At 41.8% G+C, this 19,949-nt stretch overlaps 1 protein-coding gene across 4 annotated transcripts in view; it reads right to left on the bottom strand.

The window, feature by feature from the left end:
* USP42 (ubiquitin specific peptidase 42) overlaps positions 1-19,949 on the bottom strand; it is a 68,873-nt gene that overhangs the window by 48,028 nt on the left and 896 nt on the right. For 2 of the 4 annotated variants that reach the window (XM_040356813.1, XM_040356809.1), the window contains exon 2: positions 8,410-8,638. In XM_040356813.1, the coding sequence (XP_040212747.1) occupies positions 8,410-8,629 (220 nt within the window). In that variant the 5' untranslated portion in view covers positions 8,630-8,638. Of the gene's footprint in view, positions 1-2,600; positions 2,654-8,409; positions 8,639-12,224; positions 12,300-19,949 lie in introns of those variants that run through there. The other 2 variants (XM_040356810.1, XM_040356811.1) reach the window with 2 other exon arrangements.

The following is a 19,949-nucleotide window of genomic DNA, read 5'->3' as shown; positions in this document are numbered from 1 at the left end:
CACAGCCAGAGCCGACATGAATATGATTGAAAATCTATGAGGTGATCTGAAATGTGCTGTGCACAGGAGATGCCCTCGTAATCTAACAGATTTGGAGTGTTTTTTGCAAAGAAGAGTGGGCAAATATTGCCAAGTCAAGAGGTTCCCAGTGATAATTTTGGCAGAAAATTGAATTTTAATCTTAGGATTATAATGGCATTTTAGTTTTAGTCCCATTTCAGTCTTCTGCAATTGTTTTAGTCGACTAAATCCCCAGTACATTTTAGTCGACTAAAACAAATTTTCTAATATCGAATGGGTGTAATTAAATTGTAATGCATTAGTTAAAATTTCCCTACAATTTCCAAACACATATACTGCTGGAGTGAAAAATCTAATATGTTGTTATTTATGGCATGGAGGTATGAACATGCACTACAGACCAGTGTAAATTTTGAAGTCAAATGTCAAGTTAGTTTTAGTCTTTTGACTAAAATTCCATTTTAGTTTTAGGCGTATTTTAGTCTACTAAAATGTTTTAGTCGACGAAATTAACACTGGATGTGCCATGCCGATAGTCTTTTTGGGTGGGAGTCTAAGTGATGTAATACAATCAAAAGGTACTTGTGAGCCAGTGGCACACAACAAAGTATTCGTTTAAGGGTGTACACCAGGGTTTGACAAATTTGCTTGGAATCTAGTAGCCAGCTAAAAAAGTTAGAAAACGCGCCTGTCCCGCCGAGCTCGCGCGCAGAAGCGAACACATACGTGAGTAGCGCCCGCATATGTAAACGGTATTCAAACCACACATGTGAGGTATCGCCGCGATCGTTAGAGCGAGAGCAATAATTCTAGCACTAGACCTCCTCTGTAACTCGGTGGAGGCACACGGAGACACAGGCTCATGTGCGATCGCGGCGGGCCCTCGACGGCCGGTAATTGAAGCCACGGCTTTGCGACCTAGAAGGCCTGGTGTACACACTTTTGCAACCATATTTTAATTTTTCTTCTCTCCCCCTAAAAGATTTCAGTTTGTTGATTTGAGTTGTACAGTTTATAGGTCACATAAAAAAAAGTTCTGAAATTATTTATCGTTGTCTCATTTTTTTACATCACAGAAACATGACATTTGTGTGTAGACTTTTTATATCCACTGTACATTTAAATGCAGTAGAAACTGACCTGGCTTTGCTTAGTTTCTCCTACAAACAAAACAAGCACAGGAGGCTGAATGAGGGTTCAGAAAGATTGTTCTCTTCCATCATCTCTAGGTGGTTCAGACAAACCATTACCAAGCTCATGGTCTCAAGCATAGTGTTCCACCCTTTCCTATCCAGGCACACATTACAAGCGCCTGTTTGTTTTTTGCCTTTAGTAGACTAAAAGCCTAAGTGCAAAGATCTTGACCGAACTCTGTCCCTAATATAAGAAAATAGCAAGAGGTTGAGAAAAGTACATGTAAACAATGCTGTATAGTCTAGATCTAAACAACATTGTAGGCATATACAGGTAGGTACATATTGGACTATATCTCAATGAGTTTCATAAAGCAATGTTCACTTCTTCAGGAGTTTGTCAAATCCAGTACATCGAGGGAGAGACCATGTCATAAAAAAAACAAATATTATTGCATATTAACCCACATAACGACTAAATGTGGGTTAAAACAATCTCTACTCCCTATAGTAGATTGAATATACTTGCACATCAAGTTAAGGATTTAGGCCCCATTCACACCTAGGCGTTTTTATGCCTGAAGCGCACTGCTCACAAACGCCAGAGGGGAGAATTAACATTATTCCCTGTGGTGACTGTTCACGCCTGAACGCCCAAACGCCTGTCGCGCGAAGCTCATACAAGTCCCGGACCTTTTTTGTCGCGTGTATCGTGCGGTTTGGACGTATTTGAGCGTTTTTTTTTCCCATAGAAAGTAATGGGAAACGCGCGAATTGAGCGTATCGCGCGACAATGGGCGTTTGCTACGGGCGTTTCGTCGCTTTAATAAATAGAACTTGTCGCCCATGCAGAAGATTAAAAAAATCTACCAACATAGCAACAAGTGATGAAAAGATGATCATTTTTCCTATTGGCTAAAATAAAAAACACCGAAGTACAAAAACGTCGCACGACGCTGTATGCAAACGCGCACATACGCGCGACAAAACGCCAGAAAAAACGCCAGAAAAAACGCCAGAAAAAACGCCAGAAAAAACGACCGACGCTCAGGTGTGAATGCAGCCTTACAAGGATAACAAGATCCAGAGGACTGTTAAAAAAAAATAGGGCAAAGACAGGGACACTGAAGGTAGAGCAGGCCAACCAGGCGGGGCATACAGGGAGACCCAAGAAGACAAGCCAAAAGGTGGATAAAAGGCTGTGTGAAAACCAAAAAGGAAATACATACTTATAAAATATAAGAAAACCCAATAGTATGTCCACCACCTAAAGTGAACACCATATAGAGTAAACAAGATGCGTGTACATTTCTGGATAAACAGGAAGGAAGGAAGGAAGGAGAAGAAGAAGAAGAAGAAAAAAAAAAAAAGCCAAAGACTAATGAGTCTATTAGGATAGTAATAGAAACCGATCAGTAAAAAAAGCCCAAAGAGTCTACACAGTACCTGTCATGCCAGCAGCAGTAGAAAAAGTCACATCAAAATGGTATGTCAGCAGCCTAAAAGGATAAATGAAAATCCTGTCAAAAATGGGACCCCCTTAAGAAACATGCCAACCCCCCTAGCATCATGTGTAAATGAGGCAGGACGCCTTAATCAACCACCACGCAAGGAATAGTGACGGACGGCACCAACAGCATGGCGACCGCAAATAAGTCAGGTGTCATCACATCATGAGATGGCCAGCGCAGGCAGGCAAACCCAAAAGGGGAGACGGACATGATGTGGATGCCACTCAACATCGGTGGAGAAATAACAGCCGGAAGAAATAACAGCCAGAAGCGTAATGTCTCCACTCAGGCTACAAATATAATATAATATAATATAATATAATATATATATATATATATATATATATATATATATATATATATATATATATATATATATATATATATATATATATATATATATATATATATATATATATAATTTTTTTTTTTTATTTATTTTAAACCGAAAAATAAAAAAAATGCAATGAAACAAAACAAAAAAACACAACAGACCCGCAAGAGTGCCAAAATGGCATTGCAGCTCCCGACACAAACAATTTTCTCTTGCAGGAGCTGCGATGCCATTTTGGCACTTTTGCTTGTCTCCTTTGGTTTTGTCCGTTGCATTGCATTCTTTTTTTGTTGTTTTTCGGGTTTCTATTTTTGCACGTCTTGTTTAATTTCTGTTTCCTTTATTTTGTCTCTATTTATTTCTTTATTTTGTCCTTTAGCAGCCTGAGGGGCCATGCTCATGTTTCAGGCTTGGGGCTACTCAACAAGGGCCCTATTTGGAAAGGATTTGCACATATACTTTTGGGCTGCCGACATGCCATTTTTCCTACCGCTGCTGGCACCACAGGTACTGTGTAGACTCTTTGGGCTTTTTTTTTTTTTACTATCAGTTTCTATTGAGGTCTTATGCCTTTTAAGCTATCCTGATAGAAGACTTTAGTCTTTGGCATTGTGTATTTTTTTTTCTTCTTCCTCCTGTTTATCTAGACATTTACACACATCTTGTTGACTCCAGAATATGGTCACAATTTATTAGTATGTCTTTCCTTTTTGGTTTCCACACAGCCTTTTATCTACCTTCGTCTCATCTTCCGGGGTCCACGGTATGCCCCGGCTGGATGACCCGCTCAACCTTAAGCTCCTGGACTGAGCGTGTCCTTGGGTGCCCCTCTATGTCTTTGCCCTATTTTTTGCACAATCCTCTGGATTTTGTTATCCTTTACATTCTTAATGCATTCTATACATTAAAATAAAAAGTCTTCTGTGTGCAGCAGCCCCCCTAACAGCATTTCAGCTGTCCGAGACTGTTCTTCCTGATTGGCTGAGACACAGCAGCGGGCCATTGGCTGTCAAAGTCAGCTAGCTGGGGTGGGGCCAGGGGTCCTCATCTGAATGGACACAGGGAGCAGTGACTCAGCTCAGGTCCCCCCCCCCATAGAAAGCTGCTTGCTCTGGGGGCACTGAACAGGAGGGAGGGTCCAGCGTGACAGAAGAGGGACCCAAGAAGAGGATGATCTGGGCTGCTCTGTGCAAATCCACTGCAACAGAGTAAGTATAACATGTTTGTTATAGCAGTCTGCTTTCTTAAACCACATTTAGTCATTACCTGAGTTTATATATAAAAAAAAAAATCAATTCTACTTATTTTTATGACAGTGAAATTCAGTAGATCTGTGGAGAGACCATCTCTTGACGAAGTAAACATTGCTTCACAAAAAAAAGTCTAGATATAGTCCAATATGTACTTACCTGTTCACACCCACAATGTTGTTTATATCTATAATATACATCAATGTTTACATGTACTTTCTCTCTTTATAGTATGAAATATGTATTGTCATTGTATACATTTTTAACTTTAATAAAAAAAAAAAAAAAGGGATGCAGAATTTTACGGAAAAGTGCCATTAACTTTTTTGGGTGCAACTCTTAAGTCTCATGGGCATAGTCTTTTTTTCTTGCTATTTTGAAGAATCAGGCCACGGTCTATCATTCTTGAAAGGCTGCCACCTGGTCTTTTGTAGGGTCTCATTTGATGTCAGCTTTGGGTATAAGGACCTTCAGATGCCTCTGATGGTTGACATTTTTGTTCTGTATTTTTGTGGGCCCGTCAAGAGTTTGCCGTGTTTCCTACCCCTCAGTTTAATTGCTTTTGGAAGCCTGTAAGGTGAAGGACTACGTGTGAGCTACGAGAAATAAAAATAGGGTTTTTGCTCACCACAAAAGCTTTTTCTTGGAGTCCATTGAGGGACAGAGGTCCCACCCCCTCTAAGGCATGATCACAGTAGGAGAGGTTTTTCCTGAGCTGACCTACAGTTTGTTTGCCAGTGTCCAATAACCTAACCAAAAATCGCTGCCTATCCCTCCATGGACTCCAAAAACGTGATTTTACAGGGATTACAAAAATTTCCATAGTTAATATGTATGAGAAATGTTTTTTTTAAAACTGTGCCTAAATTAGATAATATGTTACTGCTAAAAGTTGAATAGTACATCTTTGAAAAGCTGTAAAACATTACACATTTTAGCAGTGCTAAATTATCCTTGATCAGTTATAAAGAAGCAATGTTAATAAGTGTGTCAACTGTTTCTGTCCCCTCCATTTCTAGTGTGTGTGCTGGAAAACTAAAAAGACTGTCTCCAACTTTATATTGAAGGGCATTGCAACAGGCACGCTTACTGACTGCAGATGCCTAGCTCTCAATAGGACCCCCAATGACTGCATAAGACCATCTCTGAAATGCTTATAAGGCCATAGCAGTGACTAATGTGCACTAAAGCCCATGTGGTGCACACAACTTCTATAGAGCCAGATTCAACCCAAGAAAGGGTTACAGGAAGGGGAACACTTCCCTGCCACCTAGCTTTCAAGAACTGCAGCCAACAGTAAATATCATTGTCTTGCTCTCTATGTGCAAATCCAGTGCCATTTCTCAGCAAGAACAATTATCTTGCTGTGTTTCTTTTTGCAGTAAATTAAATGCACTGTACTGTCCACTTATAAAAAGAGCAGTGAGGCGTATGGGATGGGAACTCAGATTATGGTCTGGGCATTGTGATCTGGGCTACACTTAACACAAGACATTTTTGCTCAATATCCATCACATGATGCGTGGATATTACTGCAGTGATGTGCTGGCTCCAACAGCTTCCCCCACAGACCAGTGTACAGCAAGAGAAGGAGTAAATATGGTCACGTAACTTTTTTTTCGCCCTTAAAAGAACACACACTCCTTCAGATAAATGTTAAAATAAGGAAAGAAAGCTGAACAGCAGCCAATGCGGAAAGTATAACATGTATAGCTGCAGACCGGAGTTCTACTTTATGACACTGACCTGGGAAGAGTATGCAGAATAGGGCTTCTAAATTTGACCCAACTGTCCAGAACAGCATAATAGCAAACAATGAAAGACGTCAAGAATAGCCATGAGAATATTTTTCTGACAACACATTTACTTTCAATATTTCTTTCTGAACAAGACATTTGTGTGACGATACAGTAAGCAGAGAACATGTGAAAATACAGAAATGTGATTGTGCATGAAAAAAGCATGTTCACAATTTATTGTTTCCTACTGCATGTTGCAAACTTGCATCTGTGTCTTCAGCAGCAATAGTTGAAAATGAAACAAGAATTGCGATTCACTGCTGTTGGCATTTTTCATACATTAGCATTAAAACAAAAGAAGAAAGAAGGAAAAAAAAAAAAAAAAGGACAGGGTACCAGATAACCAGCAGAATTTACAAAGGAGATTAAATAGCATCACTGGCAAATCTGAAAGTAAAGTATACCTGAATTTGTAATAGTTTAAGGGAAATGTACATGTCACCATAGTGCTGAAAATTGGTCCAGGATGTGATAACATTTGAAGAAGACCTCTTAATTCTTCCTATTACTTTAAAAACCTTTGTAGATGTTAACAGAGGTTCCCCAAAGTCAGCCTACTAGCTGCATTTTAGAAAAAAAGGATAGGTGGCCATCTATAATTACTTGTTCCAGATGTAGTATTATTAAAAAAGATCCCATGTAGGTCAAAAGTATAGCAAGTAACTGAGCAGTAGGCTATAAATCATTATGCAAGAATGCCCAGATAAGTGGTCTCGGCCACCATAAATAATGAGACTTCCAAGTCGCAACATAACTTGGAGAAATCAGAGAGAAATCCATGTAAAGAAGCTCATATTCTGTATTACCTAAATAGCAAATTTGTATTTTATAACAGAGAAATTTTAAATATTTTTTGTTGCACGACAAATACATTTTCTTCCATTCATGTAGAATCTAGGCACAACATACAACCAGGACGACTTTTTGCATATTAATTCAAAGCAAGTATAGTCCACAATAAAAAGTATGGATAATGGTCCGATTGCCACAGTATACGGAACGAATGGAGAAGCTATGGAAACTTTGATAATATACAGCCGATTCTAGTAAGAATTATTACCAGTATGGTGAGAAGTTGAACCTTGAGTAGCAGGAGATTCTTTTTATGGGAATTACATACACAGAGAGGACAGACAGAAATAGATTTATATATCTCCACTATGCGTTGCCTTTAATTGTGAGCCATTTTCCTACAAAGTAGGAATCACTGGCTGTTGCAAAGGGAACATACACAGCTCTCAGTCGTGTCAGTCAGATGTCACAGCCCTACAGCACTAAGTGATTATTCACCTTTATGAATGAATTACCACCACTGCAGGGCTGTGTGAGCTGTGGCTAATTGTAAATGCCAAGGGGACACCTGCACACAGATTTTACTATTATGAATTGACAATCAGTGGCGGGGGACAATCACTGCCAGGGCAGATTTTTTTTTATTTGATTTGGGGGGGGGGGGGGGGGGGTTGCAGGCTGTACCTTCCCCCACCGAAACTCCCATAAATTGGGCTTCAGACCGGGGCAGAACTACAGCCAGCATAAGGGAGGTGCTTTTACTCTGAAATTGGACCACCAATCAGAATGGGATCAAGTGCATAAAGCACTTGCTCCCCTGAAGGATTGAATAAAAAGTTTAGTTTATTGTGAGAGTGAACAATAAACTGAAAGTGCTCAATAAATGGTTAGCAAATAGTGCCCATGAATGTTTAATGAACACTAAATAGAGGTAGCGCAGTAAAAGGCTAAATTACACTTACTTGCATTAAAAAAAAAAAACTTTTTTTTTTTTAAGTCTTAAAGTGATTGTTATTTAAATAAATAAGACTTTACAAACATGTTATACCTACCTGCGCTGTGCAGTTGGTTTTGCACAGAGCAGCCTGGATAATCCTTTGCTGCTCCTGGCCCCTGCCTCCTATATAGAGTGCCCCCTTCAGCCAGCAGCTCTCTATTGGGGCACCCGAGCCGAGTCAGAGCTCCGTGTATCCAGACACAGAGTCCCGTCCCCTCTCTCCCCTGATTGACACCCACGGGAGCCAATGGCGTCGCTACCATGTCTCAGACATCGCTGGAGAGAGATGGGGTTCAGGTAAGTAATTAGGGGGGTGCTGGGGAGGCAGCTACCCACAGAAGTTTTTTTTATCTTAATGCATTAAGATAAAAAAAAATTCTGCCTTTACAACTCCTTTAAACAAGATTAAGGTTTGTCCTATAGCTGTCATAGTCAACTCCTCAGTGGGCATATGCAAGCCATGATGTGTATATGGAAATGCTGCAAGAGCCACAAGAAATCTTTGTATACCACAATAAAACAAAGAAAAACAAGCAAAAATACATAAAAATGGGACAAGAACCATTTCTTACGTGGATCATTCTGCTCCGAAGGCACGGGCTTTTCAGGAACAGATGAGCTTGAATAGACGGCAGCACCAGGTACTGGTCCAAGAGACGTTTTAGCTAAGGCTGATACTACGCCCAAAGTTGTCGAACCTGTTTCTATTTCTCCAGAAGATGGTGAAATGGACTTGCAAAGCTGGTTCTGGCATGTTGCACTCACTGGAGAAACTTTATCAATTATAGTCATGGTTTGACACTGCAAAATAAGATAAAAGATTTTCATTGTTTCATTTCATATTTGCCAAATTATTAAAATGTCTGCATTGATAATGCACATCAGTATATTGCATATTTATCAAATGCTGTTAATCACCAACACCGTACTCAATGTATTAAAAAAAAGAAAAAAGGAAGAACAAAGTACCAACCTCATTGGTCTCTGCCACAAGGAAGCTTATGGCAGGCACACCAAATGCTTTTCTCGTAGGAAACTCAAATAAATGTAGAATTGCTGGCGCTAAGAAAAAATAAAAACTTAAAAGTAATACTATAGGCTTAGGTTTTTTTTGTTTTAAAATAACAAACATGTTACACTTACCTGCTCTGTGCAATGGTTTTGCAAAGAGCAACTCCAATCCTGCCTTTCTTGGGTCCCCCTCCAGTGCTCCTCCCCCACACCAAGTCGCTTGCTATGGAGGCACTCATGCGTCCTCGATCTCTGCTCTGTGTATCCACAAGACAGAACGAGGCTCGGTCACGTCCCCCGCCTTACTGACTGATTAACAACATGGCTCCTGCATCTGAGCCAATGAGGAGCAAGAGACTCAAAGAAGCTTCGGCTCTCGTGCACACCACTGGATCAAGATCAAGCTCAGGTATGTATTTAGGGGGTGCTGTGGCTGAAGCTGCATGCAGAATGTTGTTTTACCTTACTGCATAGGATGCAGTAAGATAGAAAGCCTTCTGCCTTTAGAACCACTTTAAACTTTCAAATGGTTTTGTTGTTTTCCCTAGGTATCAATCTTTGTCTTACCTTGTAATGATGGGCTCACATCTTGTAGCTGCAGTTTTTAACATTATGGCTGATCGATTTCCCTATATCAAAGTATTCACTTACCTAGTTTGTCCCCATTCACTAAAGGGACATGCAACTTTTTGTTTTTTGTGTGGGTCACACAGCATCCAGTGCATTCCTTGCCATATCCTATGTTGCATTGAAAATGTGGGAATGCTAGTAGTATGTGCAAACAAAACCCTCAGTTTTTAATTGTAAACCATTAGGGTCAATTCAGTTATTTTGCAGGCAGACAAGTGTGCTGGTAAATCTATTGTTTGTGATATGTGCTGCCCTGCCATGTGCACCTTGCTGTAATAGTTTAAGTAGTAATTAATAAATCAGACTCCCGTGTCCTTCAAGACTCTGGCTTCAACAGCCCAGCTCTAAAAGCTAGCAACTTAAAGAAGGATGGAAGACTGGACCTTGCGACAGAAGGCGGGTCAATCCAGTAGGATCCAAAGGTCCTCCACTGACATGTTCACAACATTGGAGTACCAAGCTCTCAGGGAGCCATACCACAGCAATCAGAATCACTGGAATTCTTTCACTCGAATACTGCAAAAGTAGACTAGAAGTAGACACTGCTGGAAGACATCATTTAGAAAGAACTTGTCCCCAATGTGTTACCAGAGCCACCACAACGTTTGAGAATGCCTGGCACTGGAAACAAACCCATTCAGCTTCACGTTGATCCACATCCAGGTTTCACAACGTTGGCAGAGCTCCTCCAACAGCTCTGGGTGTAGAGCCCATTGCCCCAGAGATGTTTGTTCATGGCTGAGAAAATCTGCTTGCCAATTTTCCATACCTGACCTGCTCAAACCAGGATAGAGCCACTTTCTAGTGAGCAGTCCGACGTCTGGTGCCACCTTGATGATTTATATACGCCAATAATGTGTCATTGTCCGATTTGACCTTTTTTCTGGAGGCCCTCCAGCTGCCTCGACCAATGCTATAAGCCAGGGTCTACAATCTTTCTAAACAAGCCAGGGTCTACAATCTTTCTAAACAAGCCAGGGTCTACAATCTTTCTAAACAAAGGGCCAGTTTTTCGTCATCAGACTTTAGGGGCGCCGAACACTGGTGTCAGTGGGAGGAATAGTGTCTCATCATTGGTGTCAATGGTTGGAATATTGTCTTGCATCAGTGAGAGGAACACTGCCCCAAAGGGCCGGATAAAGGCACGCAAAGGGCTGCATCTGGAGACCAGTGCAGTAACCTAAAGCATATAGTCCTCAATTCTAGAATGCTGATGGGCAACGACCATCCTCCAGGATTCTACTCGATTTGATACCTCCACAAGTAGAATCCCTCCCGCTCATCATGCGACTAATCAAACACTTTAAAGCATGGGTCTTCAAACTACGGCCCTCCAGTTGTTCAGGAACTACAATTCCCATCATGCTTAGTCATGTCTGTGAATGTCAGTGTGTTACAATGCCTCATGGGATGTGTAGTTCTACAACAGCTGGAGGGCCGTAGTTTGAGGACCCCTGCCTTAAAGTATTTATGAACACATTGATACAAGGCACATTGTATTACAGCAAATAATGCATTGGTACTACAATTGTATCTCAATAGATCAAAAAATAATAAATGGACTGCAGGTTTTTAAAGTTCCATTGTGCAATCATGTGCCCAGTGTCAAAATCAGCTCCTCTTCCCCTTATCTGGGATCGTGTCCTTTTATGGAGCAGGCAGGCAGGTTACTAGGTAAAGGGATAAAAGGGAAAGGGGTTCAACCAGAGAAGGATACCAGCAGGCTACCTGGGGGTGACAACCAGTGCTGCCACACTAAAAGTGCCTTAAAGCGGGGGTTCACCCTATCGACGGGAAAAAAAATAATTTTTTTTCTTTTACCTTTAAATCAGGCATTGTAGCGCGAGCTACAGTATGCCTGTCCCGAATTTTTTCCCCCCATACTCACCTTGTAGTCGTCCATCGAAGATACCGGGGAATGGGCGTGCCTCTGGAGACGGAGGATGATTGACGGCCGGCTCTGGCGCGTCACGCTTCTCCGGAAATAGCCGAAATAGGCTTGGTCTTCACGACGCGTGCGCATAGCCTGTGCGCACGCGCCGTGAAGAGCCGAGACCTACTCCGGCTGTCTTCGGGGAGAGTGACGTGCCAGGGCCGGCCGTCAATCATCCTCCCTCTCCATAGGCACGCCCATTCCCCGCGGGAGCCGAAATCTACGATGGACGACTACGAGGTGAGTACGGGGTTAAAAAAAATCGGGACAGGCATACTGTAGCTCGCGCTACAATGCCTGTCTCGATGGTAACATCAAGTACGAGAGGGTGAACTACCGCTTTAAGGGACTCGGCTCCCCAGCTTGGGATCACTGCCCTGGACTCACACCTTACTGGTCTGTAAAGTAATATACGATTGTGCAGGGTCCTGTTTTGTCAGGTCCAACTGCCAATGTTAAAGGCAGTCCACCAATGACCAGTGTGGGGTCTGGGTACTATTCCACCAAGTATTGAAGGGAAATAGATCCAGAAAGAGCTAGTATCCCAATCCCAGGTGAGAAAAGCTATGCTTTCATGCAGAGACTGCACAGACATGACCATCACCTAAGACAATGGCAACAAAAAAACCTGAAGCCTTGCTTAGTGGGGAGGTGACTTACTCTCTTGTTTTTCCGCCAGCGTACAATTGCCTAAAGGTGACAGCATAACCTTATCGTAATGGATATGAAGATTGCTCTCATGCTGTATGAGAATAAAACATGTAATAATAATAAAAGAATAAATAAAAAAACATTCAGCACAAGGGGCATTACTCGCTATTATTCTGATGTGTTCCTTGTGCCACTGGCTCCTGCTTTCCTTGAAGTATTCATCCTTCAGTGTTCAGTCTGCAGTGAAATCAGAGTAAACATATTCAGCACAGGGGCCTGCCTATACAACGGTCAACTTAATTATCCCACATATCTAAGTGCAAAGTGCCTGGCAAAAAAAAAAAAAAAAACATACCCTCCTCCCCGTTTTAGTGATGTTCACGGTGTGGCCCTGCAGCATTGTAAAGCCTACTCCCTGTTGCAGAGTTCTCTTAACAGCTCTGTAACATCGCTTTTACCAGCTGACCAGTTAAAAAAAAATAAAAAACTCCTTCAGGCCACCAACTTGTTACAATACCCCCTCCAGCATCCCTTGCTTAACCCATTTAAGACCCGGACCTTTAGGCAGCTAAAGGACCCGGCCAGTTTTTGCGATTCGGCACTGCGTTGATTTAACCGACAATTGCGCAGTCGTGCAACGTGGCTCCCAAACAGAATTGGCGTCCTTTTTTTCCCACAAATAGAGCTTTCTTTTGGTGGTATTTGATCACCTCTGTAGTTTTTTTTTTTTGCGCTATAAACAAAAATAGAGCGACAATTTAGAAAAAAAATGCAATATTTTTTACTTTTTGCTATAATAAATATCCCCCAAAAATATTTAAAAAAAATTTTTTTCCTCAGTTTAGGCCGATATGTATTCTTCTACCTATTTTTGCTTTAAAAAAATGAAAAAAAAAAATCGCAATAAGCGTTTATCGGCTGGTTTGCGCAAAATTTATAGCGTTTACAAAATAGGGGATAGTTTTATTGCATTTTTATTAATTATTTTACTAATAGCGGCGATCAGCGATTTTTTTTGTGACTGCGACATTAGACACTTCAGACAATTTTGACACATTTTTGGGACCATTGTAATTTTCACAGCAAAAAAATGCATTTAAAATGCATTGTTTACTGTGAAAATGACAATTGTAGTTTGGTAGTTGCGCTGAAGGGGTTATGTATGACCTCATCTGTGTTTCTAACTGTAGGGGGGTGTGGCTGTAGGTGTGACGTCATTGATTGCGATTCCCTATACAAGGGAACACACGATCGATGACAGTGAGGAACGGGGAAGCTGTGCTTACAAAAAAAACTTATAAAGTTATAATCTTTTGACTAAAATGCCATTTTAGTCCACTGAATTGATTTAGTTGTAATCTAGTCTACTATAATCTCCAGTACATTTTAGTCTACTAAAATCGAATGAGTTTAGTTAAATTGTAATGCACTATTTAAGCATTTCTCTAGATTTTCCAAACTCATTATATACTCCTGGAGGGAAAGAAAAAAAAATAGTCTCAGGAGGCCTGTAATGCTGTCAGTGCTCTGGATGGCCAGGAGGCCTGTAATGCTGTCAGTACTGTAATAATAATTCTGTGCTCTATTTAGTAGGTGCTATAACTTTTGCGCAAACCAGTCGCTTATTGTGATTTTTTTTTTACCAAAAATATGTAGAAGAATACGTATTGGCCTAAACTGAGAAAATAATTTTTATTTTATTTTTAAATGGGATATTATAGCAAAAAAAGTAAAAAATATGGTATTTTTTTCAAAATTTTCGTTCTTTTTTTGTTTATAGCGCAAAAAATAAAAACCGCAGAGGTGATCAAATACCACCAAAAGAAAGCTCTATTTGTGGGGAAAAAAGGACGCCAATTTTGTTTGGGAGCCACGTCGCACAACCGCGCAAATGTCAGTTAAAGCAACGCAGTGCCGGGAGCTGAAATTTCGCTTGGGCAGGAAGGGGAAATATGTGCCCAGTAAGCAAGTGGTTAAAGATGTGTTACTTCCTTAAAGTAAAAAGACCATAGGAAATTGGGTACTTACTGGAACCGATCCACCTACAGCAGCTGAAAGCTGGCTTCTCTTCCTCTCCCTTCAGCCGGCTTAGAGAAGCCACAGGTAGAAAGGTTCCAGTAACTGTTACCTATGCTTTAGTTTGAGAATGAACTGGAAGCCCCTTATTTAATCAATCTGTAGTGCAGTTAAGGATGCAGAGGATGGGATTGAGTCTTTTAGAGCCTCAGTCCCTTTCTCTGTCTCAAAAGTGACATTAGGTGTCTGTTTAGACCCCTGATATTTTATAAAAGCCCCCCTACAGGGATGTGAAAATATAAAAAGAAAAAAAACATGTAAAATTATTAAGGGCTGAGTGTTTTGTGCAGCTGCCTGTTAACCTATATGGATACAGAAGCTGTATGAACACAGCCACAGGTCCTAATCTGAGAGGCGTGCAGGCGAGTGGCCCCAAATGCACACTGTTTGGAGCTGTACACCTGTAACCACATGCCTATCAAATTAGAACCTGTAGCTGTGTTTTTACAGTCACTGCGTCCCCATAGCGTAACATGAGGACATCGAAATTCTGAAATTATATGAATTTCTAGAAGGTCATACAACCCCCCCATACCTTGCAAGTATGACCTCTTGTAGGCCGTTCTGGGGTTCTCGCTCCCCCTTGGAGGTATGACCCTCTGGAAATTACCAAGTTTTTTTTTTTTTTATCCTGCTCTGGCTACACACCTTCATTTACAAAAAATGCTGGTTTAATAAACTGTGATAAGGAGCAGAGAACATATTCTCCACTTCTCATCACAGCACATGGCTGTTTTGTCACAAACGGCCAGTTTAATAAACCGTGATCTGAAGATTTCACTGCTCTTCACCTGAAATATCTCCCTTCCAGATTCACCAGCTCAGAGGTGGAGAATCTGGTGTGATAAGAGGAAGAAGGCTTATTTCTTCCCAATATCAGCACCAGTGGGTTAAAAATGAATTATATATACACACACACACACACACAAATACATACACACAGTATCTATATAACACACGTGTGTGTGTGTGTGTGTATGTGTATACACACATATACATACACAGTATTTATATATGTATACACACACACACACACACACACACACACACACACATATATACAGTATTTATATACACACACACACACACACACACACACATATACACACAAATATATATATACACACACAAATATATATATATATATATATATATATATATATATACACACATACACACACACACACACACACACACACACATATATATATATATACACAGTATTTATATACACACACAATAAATTTATATATAATATATATATATATATATATATATAATATATATATATATATATATATATATATATATATACACACATATACACACACACATACACACACACGTGTTATCTGAAAACATTAAAATGTTCTTTTAAACTTTAGTTTCACTTTTTGAACTTGGCTGCTCTGTAATCTCACAATATCTCACGAGATTACAGGCAGCCCACCCACTTTTACACAGATCTCTGCTGTTTTCAGAGGAAAAACTTCTCCTCTGTTTACCATGTGAGAACTGAAGTTCTCAGTTTATTAAACTGGCTGCAGAGGAGATAATTTTCCTCTGAGAACTGCTGCAAACTGAACTGAGAAAAAAACTTCAGTTTATTAAACAGACACCTTAGTGTGATATCTCTATATATTATATTATTTGCCAGTAAATAAGGACATCTTTATTGGTCATATATGGAGGTCATGCATACAGGAGCATGTGTGTTTAAAATGGTGTTGATATTTTATGTCATTTTGTACCAATAAAAAATATTTATATATCAATTTATTGATTTAGTTTGAGCTGTTCTGCTGCCCAAAAGCCCTTGGCAGCATATTTTTTTGTTCCATTTCCAAAAAGTTTGGGGCGAGTAGCAATCTTTTTTCACTCAAGTAGATGGGTTCCTCTTTTTCCTAGTAGGTGTACATTGTAGGAGAAATAGTATAACCTTTCACTTATGCGAACTACATTGCTATGCTGGTATTAAATGTAAATACAAACAAATCCTTACAAAACACATGCAAACTTGTTTTTCTAATACACACACAGGTCACATTTGGTTTTAAGAATGAAAAAATCTGCCAGATACATCTGAACTCAGTGCACCTTTCACTGTGACTCACCTCCCCAAATTGGGCAACAACTTCTAACATGTAGAAAAACGCTACAAGTGATGACCGTCATATCCAATATTGCAAGCAAACAACCCTACACATAAATCTCAAATATTAAGGTTCAACTGAAACTCATGCGACATGGGAACATGTGCGATATTGCACGCATTCCCACAGCACATTAAAATATATGCCACATGTTCTGTCAGGTTCATTTGTTCTTAATGGCATCCCAAACGCACCAGCCAACACACATGTAGCACGATGCATAAAAAAAAAAAAAGTACCTACACTGTGCATAGCCCACTGAAATTAACAGACTGACCTAAATGAAATGCACCCAAACATGCAAAAATCGCACCTAAATGGGTGTGAATGGAGCCCAACTAATGATCATTACCCAATCGCGCACAAAAAAAAAAAACACAAACAGCAGCAATTTTGCTTGCACATGATTGGATTGTAGAGAAGCTTCACCTTAGTAACCAAGTTCTTTTCCCCTGCAAAGTGAACAGTATTTGTCTTTAGTAAATCAACCCCAATATGTCAGCCTAGGCAAAGTCCAAGGCTTCGGTATGGCTTTTAAAAAAAGCCCCCCCCCCCTCCTTTTTAAATCATAGTTACCCTAGGTGGATGCAGCTTTGGTCTCTAAAGCCTCATACACACTACTGTTTTTCCCCCCCATTTAACCCAGCGTTTTAAAACACACAAAAAAAATATTTGACAGGTCAGAGCTGCTGTGCTAACAATATGATCTTAGCACAGAGATCTCCCCTGCTGTGCTATTGAGCTCTGGTGGTGTGATGGGGGGGGGGGGGGGGGGGCTGGTCAGAACACTCTGGTCAGCGCCGTCATTGGCTGAGAGCTCCGATTGTCGGATCTTTTGGGGTCACGCCCCTTTGCCAGAAGCCGGCCGTCGCACCGACTCCAGTACACACGAGCTGAATGTCTGCTGGCTTCCATTGAAACGGCCAATGCTGCAAAATATTGTGCCTGTGTGTACTAGACTTAAAGCGGAGGTTCACCCATAGAGAACACATTTTCCCCTTAGCTTCATGCTCATTTTGTCTAGGGGAATCGGCTAGTTGTTTTAAAATATGAGCTGTACTTACCGTTTACGAGATGCATCTTCTCCGCCGCTTCCGGGTATGGGCTGCGGGACTGGGCGTTCCTATTTTGATTGACAGTCTTCCGAGAGGCTTCCGACGGTCGCATCCATCGCGTCACAATTTTCCGAAAGAAGGCGAACGTCGGTGCTCAGGCGCAGTATAGAGCCGCACCGACGTTCGGCTTCTTTCGGCTACTAGTGACGCGATGGATGCGACCGTCGGAAGCCTCTCGGAAGACTGTCAATCAAGAAGGAACGCCCGCTCCCGAAGACCCATACCCAGAAGCGACGGAGGAGATGCATCTCGAAAACGGTAAGTACAGCTCATATTTTAAAACAACTAGCCGATTCCCCTAGACAAAACGAGCATTAATCTAGGGGGATTTTTTGAAAAAAATTGTTTTATGGGTGAACTCCCGCTTTAAAGGGGTTGTAGAGGCACAAGTTTTTTCACCTTAACACATTCCATGCATTAAGGTGAAAAAACATCAAAGGATTAGCAGCCCCCCGTTTACTTACCTGACCCCTTGAAAGTCCTGCGTAATGAACGCGCTAGCTTCTCGGCTCTTTCAATGGTTGATTGCAAGCAGTGCAGCCATTGGCTCACGCTGCTGTCAATCACATCCAATGACACGGCACGCCGAGTGATACAGTCTGCAGCTATGGCCGCCGGCTGTATCACGGGAGCGAGCCTGCAAGAACTACCGTATTTATCTGCCTATAGCGCGCACCAGCGTATAGCGCGCACCCCTAATCTAGGACGTGAAATTCCTGGAAAAGTCATTTATTACTTACATTATTGGTGTCTTGCCCGGTCCGGCGTCCGTCTGCGGCCTTCGTGGTGTCCTCCCGGCTTCTCCCGCACTGTCTCTGAGCCCATCCCCGCGCTGTGTTTGAACGCCGCCGACATATACCGAGTGCAGTACACTCGGCTCCTCTCGCATAACCGCAAGGGGAGCCGAGCCGAGTATACCGCGCTCGGTATATGTCGGCGGCGGATTCAAACAGTGCGGGAAGCGAGTATCGGCGTATATCGCGCACCCACGATTTTGCCCTGGTTTTAAGGGCAAAAAAAGTGCGCGGTATATGCCAATAAATACGGTAACTCCCCATGGGAGAGAGCATGCATGAAGGGGGTTACTTCTTGTGAGGAGGAGGCGAGACTACAGCCGAGGGACCCCAGAAGACCAGGATCGGGGCCCCTCTGTGCAAAACGAGCTGCACAGTGGAGGCAAGTATAACATGTTTGTTATTTAAATAAAAAAAAGTTACCTTTACAACCCCTTTAAGCTCTCAGTGAGCTTGTCAGTCACCGGATCTCTGCTCTGGCCCTTCCTCCACGCTCACTGGAGCGCTGGGCTATAGAGCAGGCGAGAGATGTACTGGTCCAGGCATCAAAGTGAATTGGGACCATGTGGTCGCAATCTTTCCCCAGCCTGAACCGGTTCAGCCCGCTGTCAACGGCTAACAGGAGTGCAGAACGGACTGCAAACCTGTGATCCACAGAAGTACAAAAAAGCTTTGCTTGTACTTCTCTATTGATAAAAAGGAGAATTAAAAAAAAAAAAAATACTGCTGCTATAAATTGTGACATGCCAGGATTCAACGAGATTGGTAAAGGTCCACTTTTATTATAGGTTGACATCTGTGGAACATGCACAAAACGGTGAGCGTTCCTGAGCCACAGAGAAAGGCGCTCCACTTTGGCATTATTTCCTAACGGTACCCCAAAGCAACAACCGCAGTGTAGTTTCAAGTTTGCCAAATGGCATGGTATGATGGCACAACGCGATTCAATTTCAAAAAAGGGGAGGGGATGCCGACGACTGCAATGCTTTACAGCAGGCATGTCCAAAGTCAGGCCCGGGGGCCAAATGCGGCCCCCTGTTGATTTAATATGGCCCCCCTGGGGATTTGGATATATATATTGTTTGTGGCTCCCAGGGCCACAAAAGATATATACTGTATTTATTGGCGCTGCCTTGGAGGGGGCAGGACGAGCGCCGTCAGATTACATGAAGAGAATCTCCTGTTTACTCAGCAGCGTCTCTATTGGAAGTCCCGTCTCCTGGGATGCCATTGGACGACTGTTCTGTCTATCATAGGAGGCAGGACTTTGTATTAAAGAGGCCACAGGGTAAACAAGAGATTCTCCTGTTTGTAATCTGTCGGCACTCATCCCACCCCCTCCCTCTGCCCTCCGAGGCTGCAGATGGGCATCGTTCAGGCTGCACTGATGGCAATGGTAAGGCTGCATTTATGGCGCATGTGAGGCTGCATTTATGGCACATGTGAGGCTGCATTTATGGCACATGTGAGGCTGCATTGGTTGCAATGGTGAGGTTGTAATGGTAAGGCTGCATTGGTTGCAATGGTAAGGCTGCATTCATGGCAATTGTAAGGCTGCATTCATGGCAATGGTGATGGTGCATTCATGGCAATGGTAAGCCAGTGCGTGTTATACGCCGATAAATACGGTATATTCAAATAACATGCCCAAGCAGCGCTCTGGGATTCGTTGGGGCCACAAATAAAATATATACAGTATATCCAAATAACACGCCCAAGCTCATCTCTTCACCACACACAGCCACAAAG

Source organism: Rana temporaria, chromosome 6 (genome assembly GCF_905171775.1).
Source record: "Rana temporaria chromosome 6, aRanTem1.1, whole genome shotgun sequence".
Lineage (NCBI taxonomy): Eukaryota > Metazoa > Chordata > Amphibia > Anura > Ranidae > Rana > Rana temporaria.
Note: the sequence above shows the minus strand (reverse complement) of the source record. Positions and strands in the feature narration are given on the sequence as shown.